At 53.7% G+C, this 6,561-nt stretch overlaps 1 protein-coding gene across 4 annotated transcripts in view; it reads left to right on the top strand.

Moving 5' to 3' along the window:
• Positions 1–6,561, top strand: part of Dnmt1 (DNA (cytosine-5-)-methyltransferase 1) — a 39,851-nt gene that overhangs the window by 15,370 nt on the left and 17,920 nt on the right. For all 4 annotated transcript variants that reach the window (XM_005405582.2, XM_013505317.1, XM_013505316.1 and 1 more), the window contains 6 exons: positions 632–666; positions 1,918–2,005; positions 3,320–3,354; positions 3,664–3,745; positions 5,827–5,861; positions 6,467–6,512. In XM_005405582.2, the coding sequence (XP_005405639.1) occupies positions 632–666; positions 1,918–2,005; positions 3,320–3,354; positions 3,664–3,745; positions 5,827–5,861; positions 6,467–6,512 (321 nt within the window). The remainder of the gene's footprint in view (positions 1–631; positions 667–1,917; positions 2,006–3,319; positions 3,355–3,663; positions 3,746–5,826; positions 5,862–6,466; positions 6,513–6,561) is intronic.

Raw genomic sequence — 6,561 nt, 5'->3', positions numbered from 1 at the left:
TGGGAGACTGAACCCAGGGGTCTTCTACCACTGAGCTGTCTCCTCAGTGTTTATTCTTTTGTGTAGGATCTCGATGTAGCCCTGGCTGGGGACTTGGACTCAGCCTCCCAAGTAGTGGGATTACAAGCGTGTGGCACCACACCTAGTTTTTTTCTTGTTGCTTTTTTGTTGTTTTTTGAGACGGGGTCTAGGCTGTGTAGTTCAGGCTGGCCTCGAACTTGAGGTGATCCTCTTGCCTCAGCCTCCCAAGTGTTGCGGTTAAAGGCGTGAGTCACCATAAATCTTGGTTGGTCATTTTGTTTTTTTGAGATGGGGTCTCATTAAGGTTTCCAGGCTGCCCTCAAACTAGGAATCCGTTTGCCTCAGCCTCTTGAGTACCTGGCATTGCAAGCACACGCTGCCTACCACATTGGCTTCAACTGTGGGGTTTTAGGGTCTCTTTCCTAAGAATTTCTTCAATCTCTTATCTGCTTGCTTCACCTCCCCCCAAATCATCTTAAAGGCAGACTGCCGTTACCCATCCCCATGAGCCTAGGGGTAGTTTCAGGTGTGCTGTTTCTATGTAGCAGCTGCACAGAAAGATGAGACTCAAACTGGAAAACTAACGTTTGGGTTTTTCTCTTTCCCTTAGGAAGACAGGAGACTTAGAAGTCAGACCAGAGAGCCGTAAGTACAGTTGGCGTCGTTCTGGGCTTCGTGAGCCGTGCTGGCTGCCAGGCGTGCTCTGGGCAGGCTGTGGTTGGTAGTGGTGCTTAGGTGTTAATTATGCTCATGCCGCGTGGACAGCTGAGCCGACTCGGGAACCTCAAGCCACTGCAGCGAAGGCTGGAGTCTGCCATGGCTCCTTTGGACCCGGCCTGGTCAGATAGCTCTGTGTCAAAGGCCGCTCAGTGAGCTGGGTGCAGTGACGCATACCTGCCATTCCTGCACTCTGGGAGACTGAGGCAAGAAGGATCACAAGTTCAAGTCCAGCCTGGGCAACTCAGTAAGAGCTTGTCACAAGCTAATAGAGGACGGAGGTGGGGGTGGGGATGCAGCTCCCTGCACGTACCCTGCATTCCAGCCTTAGTACCAGGAGCAAAGGTGGTCCTGACCGGGGGTCCGTGGGTGACCCTCGTTGTGAGGACACTGCCTGGCTCAGGGGCGTGAAGGAGTTTGTCCTGAGCCTAGCAGTCTGGCTTGGTAGCTGTCACCTGTGTCAGCTGGGGCACACTTTGGCAGGGGCGGAGCGTGAGGGCACAAGGAGCTTTCTCAAGCCAGCCGGCTGGGGCAGATACACAGGGCGTGGGTAAGGACAGGGCCGAGTGCCCCACCTGAGCACCAGGGCCCGATGGAGAGGTGGACCCTAGGCCCCTCGAGTGTGGTCAGCCGTCCACAGTTGTTGCGCCTGTAGCCTACACTCAGCCGCTTCTTGGAACCGTACAGGCCACCGCGCCGTCCTCCATGGCAGACAGGGCTCCCGTCAGCCCAGGGCAGTCAGTGGGCTCCTGTCTTTCATTACTCCTTGAGACAGTCTCACTCAGTTTCCCGAGCTAGCCTTGAACTTGTCTCAGCCTCCTGAGTAGCTGGGATCACAAGCGTTCCCTCCTGCACCCAGCTTCTGATTCACGTTCGTGTGGAGGGCAGCGTGTAGCTCAGTGGTGAGCCCTTGGCCAGCAGGCACGAAGCCCTGGGCTCCATCCCCAGCAACACGCAGGCACACACGTACACAGGAGTCATGGGATGTGTGGATGGGTTTCTGCAGATGGTAAACTAAAGTCACATTGCTTCCTGGGCTTGCTGTGATGGAGGCTGAGGGACCCGCTCTGAGTCTGGGGAGGGATCTTAGGTATGTGAGCCCCGTGGGGCTGCCTGAGGCGGCGCCTGGCCCAGCCCACCCAGCCTGGCCCGCCTGATATATATGTGTTTCGCTGGCAGAGCCCTGACACAGGGAGCGAAGGAGGAGGCGGACAAGGAAGGCCGGCCCGGGACTCACACAGACATGGATGTGGAAGGAGAGGAGATGGTAAGGGCGAGTCCTCGATTCCTTAGAGCTGCCTTAGCCTCCGGGACGTGTTTGGGGAAGGTGGTGCAGGACAGCGCCTGGGCTCAGCTCCAGCCCCGCATCCAGGCTCGGGGCGCTGGGCTCACCTGCCCCTGCCTTGGATGAGGTGGTGTTGTCACTACACCGTCTGCACGGATGGCAAGTGTTAAGTCATTCTGTTCACTGTCAAGGTGGGGAGGACTGTGTGCGTGTGTGCGTGCGCGTGCCTGCGAGCGTGTGCAAAATCAACTTCTGCTTTCCCTCTCTTTTTTAATATATTTGAGGCAGGGTTTCATGTAGTCCAGCCTGGGCTTGAACTTTGTGATCCCCATGCCTCACCCTCTCAGAGTGCTGGACTACAAGCCTGCACCACTATCCCCAGCTTGCTACTTCCTCTTGATTTTCCATAGCAGATTCCTAAGCTTGATTCCTTTTTTTGTTTCTTTTCTTTTTTTTTCTCTTTTTGAGAGAGGGTCTTGCTGTGTAGTTCAGGCTGGCCTTGAGCTAACTGTGTAGCACAGGCTGGTCTCGAACTCTCAGTGATCCTCCTGTCTCAGCCTCCTGAGTGCTGGGATAACAGGTGAATCACCATGCCTGGCGATTCCTTTTTTTCCTTAATACCCCAGTGCCGGTCTGTAGGAAGCCTTCACCTCTAAGCCAAGGACAGGTAAAGCTTTCTCGAGCACAGGTTGGCAGGGCCCAGCTTGCAGGCCAAATCCTGCCCACTGCCTGTTTTCGTGAAGCTCTCTAATAAAGGTTTTCTCATGCCGTAGAGTGGCAGAGATGAGTGTGCCACAGGCTGTGCGCCGCACAAAGCTGATGGTGTTTATTGGGTGGCCCCGTGTGTGTGCACAGGCCCTGGGGATGGAACCGGGGGCCTTGCATTGAGCTGCATTTCCAGCCCTTGATTTGGTACTCAGCCTCGCTAAACTGCCCATGGTGGGTGCATACATGGGATCATCCTGCTTCGGTCTCCTAGAGTGCTGGGATGACCGGCGTAGATCACCACCCCTGACTACCTGGCCTTTCACGGAAGCACTTTACCACTCCTTGGTTTAGATTTTTTTCAGTGCCAGGCGTGGTAGAAGATTCTTAGCCTCTGCCTGCTCTCAGGGCGGGGGCCGGAAGGGAGGACTTCACAACCCAGGTGCTCCCCTGCTCTGCCCGGGGTCCTGCTCTCTGGACCCTCGGGGCTGAGGCCTTGAACCCCCATGCTGGTGTGTGCGCATCCCCTCTCTCAGGGTGGCTCAGAAACTAACCCGCTCTGCTTTCTCTCCACCTCGCGTTTCCCATCAGGATGAACAGAGGTCCAGAAGTCAACCCAGGGATGTGTAAGTGGCTGGAGGCCCTAGTGTTCAGGTCACCCCCGGTCCCCAAGCCCTGTTCTGGAGCACTGGTGTGATGGAGGGGTGTACAGGCAGTTGGGGCACTGTGGGAGGGTGGATCCATCAGGGCGGGACCAGGGGCCGATGCAAACCCTGGCCGTCCCTACTGTGTCCCTCTCCCCATGTATGTGGGGACTGCTCGGGCCCTGGGGGTGCACACGGAGCGCAGGGTCTTGCTTCCTAGCAGGGAGGCTTTGGTCCGTCATCAGCCCTTGCTCTCTCCTCACTAACGCGCGCTGTGTGTTTATCCCCCAGAGCTCCCAAACGGAGGACCGAGGAGATGGAGTGTGAGCCAGCCACGCCGAACACGTCCGAGGAGAGGGACGAGGACGAGAGGGTAAGGCCTTGGGTTTCCATCTCGCTGCATTGGTTGGGATTGTTCAAAAGGTGTTTTTAAAACTTTTAGTTTTTATTTTTATAATGGCTAGGCATGTAGCTCAGTGGTAGTACGCTAGCCTTGCATGCATCAGGGCGTAGGTTTGATCCCTAGCATTACACCAAAAAAAGCAGTGTATTTAAAAAAAAAACCAAAAAAAAAAACCCCACAACTTCTGTGCTCTTGATCAAACATACCCCAGAGGAGACATGGCATGGGCCTCATCACTCTCGGCAAGCGCAGTGCAGCCGGCCGCAGCCCTGCTCACCCCATCTGGCCCGCAGATCCCAGCAGAGTTAGGAGAGCAGTCTGAGGGCAGGGCTCGTTTGAAATGCCCGTAATGCCCGGTGTCTTAGGTAAAATAGTATCCGACATCTAGTCTGTGTTCAAATTACATTTCCCAGGTTTTCTTTCTTCTATTTTTTTTACCCCTCGTACTGGGAATTAAACCCAGGACCTTTGCACTGAGCTACATCTCAGCCCTCTGTATTTTTTCTTGGCTTTTTTTTTTTTTTGGTACCGGAAATCGAACTCAGGACCTTGTGCTTGCCAGACAGGTGCTGTGCCACTCAGCTGTCTCCCTGGCACTTCCATTTTTTTCTTTTGAAGACAAGGGAGTCACTAAGTTGCCTGGGCTGGGCCTGACTGCGATTCCAGGTGCGCGCCCCACGGCCGGCTCCTGTTGGTCTTCACATTTTGAGTCATGGACACAAACAGGATGTAGGCTGGGTGCAGTTGTGAGCTGCCTGACGGTGACGACGCATCCTGTGAAATGAGCGGCGGGGGGTTTCAAATGGAGACGGCTGTGACATCACTAGGCAGTGACACCTCGAGGGACCCTAGGACCCTGCTGCGTGTGACCCACCTTTGACTCCAACATTGTACAGCACATGGCGGTGTTCTGTCGGGACTTTTAAATATCTCTTTTTTTTTTTATTTTGAAGAGAGAAAGATGAAAAAATGCAGTAAAAACAGTGGTACAGCGTTTCAAAGCAGGATAATAAGAAATTAACAGTGGTTAAAGCATTGCATATTGTTGTCTTCGAAGCAGTTGCGCAGATCCTCTTTGGTTTTCTTGCTCTGCGTAAATCACTGACCTGCTTCAGGCCGTCTGCTCTGCTAGGCCATGCGCTGGGCCAGCTGGTGTCCCTAGGCCTGTCTAGTGCAGGCGGCGTGGCCAGTTGCAGCTATGTGTCACTTTCTTGAGTCAGATCGTTACCATTGTGCTATATGAGGTCCTCTGTGTCACTTTCCAGTGAGCTCCTGAGGTGGCACCGCCTCAGGAGATGCTGTGGTGTCTTGGTAATGGAGATTTTTTTTTCTTTTTGGGGGGGTCGCTTTGAGACGGTCGCACCATGCAGTTCAGGCTGGCCTTGAGCTCACCTATGTAGCCCAGGCTGGCCTCAAACTCAAAATGATCCTCTTGCCTCAGCCTCCCAAATACTGGGATTATAAGCATGTGCCTCCTCACCTGGCGGTGGTGGAGGATTGATCATGGATTTAGATCCTGTCAGCCTGGTCTGTGTACCATGAAGTCCCTTCAATTTTTTTTTTCTGGTGCTGGCGCTGCGCTGGAACCCAGGGCCCCAAGCATGCTCAGCAGTGTTCCCCACCGAGCTGCACCTCAGCCCTCACTTAATGTTTGTAACTGTCATTGTCCACATCCGTGATTTCATCAGGAATTGCGTGGAGTGAGAATCTAGTTCTTTCCTTCCCTGCTAGGAGTCTAAAAATCCACTTCCCCATGTGCTGGTGAGGTCAGGCCGCTGGAACCAGTTGGGCAACTCAAGTAGCAGATGTCGTCCGCTCTCAGTCCTGGAGGTTGGGAGTCCAAGGTCAAGGTGGCCACCGGGCTGGTTTCTGGGGAGGCCCCGCTATGTGCAGATGGCCACCACCTCCGTGTTGCCACGCGGCTCTTCTGACTTGTACTGCAGAGTGGGCCCTGCTGCCTCGACTGCCTTCTATTTATTCTGCGATAGTAAGGAGGAACTCAAGGCCTTCACGTTTCTTACTCTTTATCCCTCTTTGTTTCCTCTGTTTAGGAGGAGAAGAGACGTAAAACCATACCTAAAGAACCGTAAGAATTTATTTTTGTCTTTTTACAAAGCAGATCATAAAAAAAAGCAGATCATAATGTTGAGACTGTCCTAGAAAGATGAGAGGGGGTGGGGTTGAGGGAGGGTGGGTGTGATCAGAATGGTACCTGGATATATGAAAATAGCTCTTTGAAACTCAATATTTTATCAAATGGGCATCAGTGAAAGGTGTATTTTTAAAAAGGTAGCCCAGTGTGATGGCGCACACCTGTAATCCCAGCACTGGGGAGGCTGAGGCAGGAGGATCACTGTAAGTTCAAAGCCAGCCTGGGCTACATAGTGAATTCAAGGGGACCCTGGACTCTATAGCAAGATCTTATCTAAAACAAAATTAAAAAAAGAAAGGTTTTTAGTGAAATTCTAGAGCAACTTTAGCTTTGCATCGGGTCAGCAGGTCAGGACCAGGACTCCCCGGTTCTGCAGGCTGAGGCAGGATTCCTCTGGGGGGTAAATGGCCAGCCGTGACGTGGTGCCTGGTGCCTTACTGGAGTCATGGGTCCTAGGCACAGGTGGCTTAGGGACCACGGTCCACTGTGGTATGTTCTGAATTCATGGAGGAGCCAACGACCCTGTGCTTTCTCCCCAGGGCAGAGAAGAAACCGCCTCGAAGCAAGGCCATGGTGAACTCCAGGGTAAGCATCGTGGCAGAGGTGGGGTGGGGGCATGTGTTGCCGGCGCCAC

The sequence above is a fragment of the Chinchilla lanigera genome, unplaced genomic scaffold (assembly GCF_000276665.1).
Source record: "Chinchilla lanigera isolate Chin_1 unplaced genomic scaffold, ChiLan1.0 scaffold00094, whole genome shotgun sequence".
Classification (NCBI taxonomy): domain Eukaryota; kingdom Metazoa; phylum Chordata; class Mammalia; order Rodentia; family Chinchillidae; genus Chinchilla; species Chinchilla lanigera.
The sequence above is the reverse complement of the archived record's forward strand: the minus strand, read 5'-3'. Positions and strand labels throughout refer to the sequence as shown.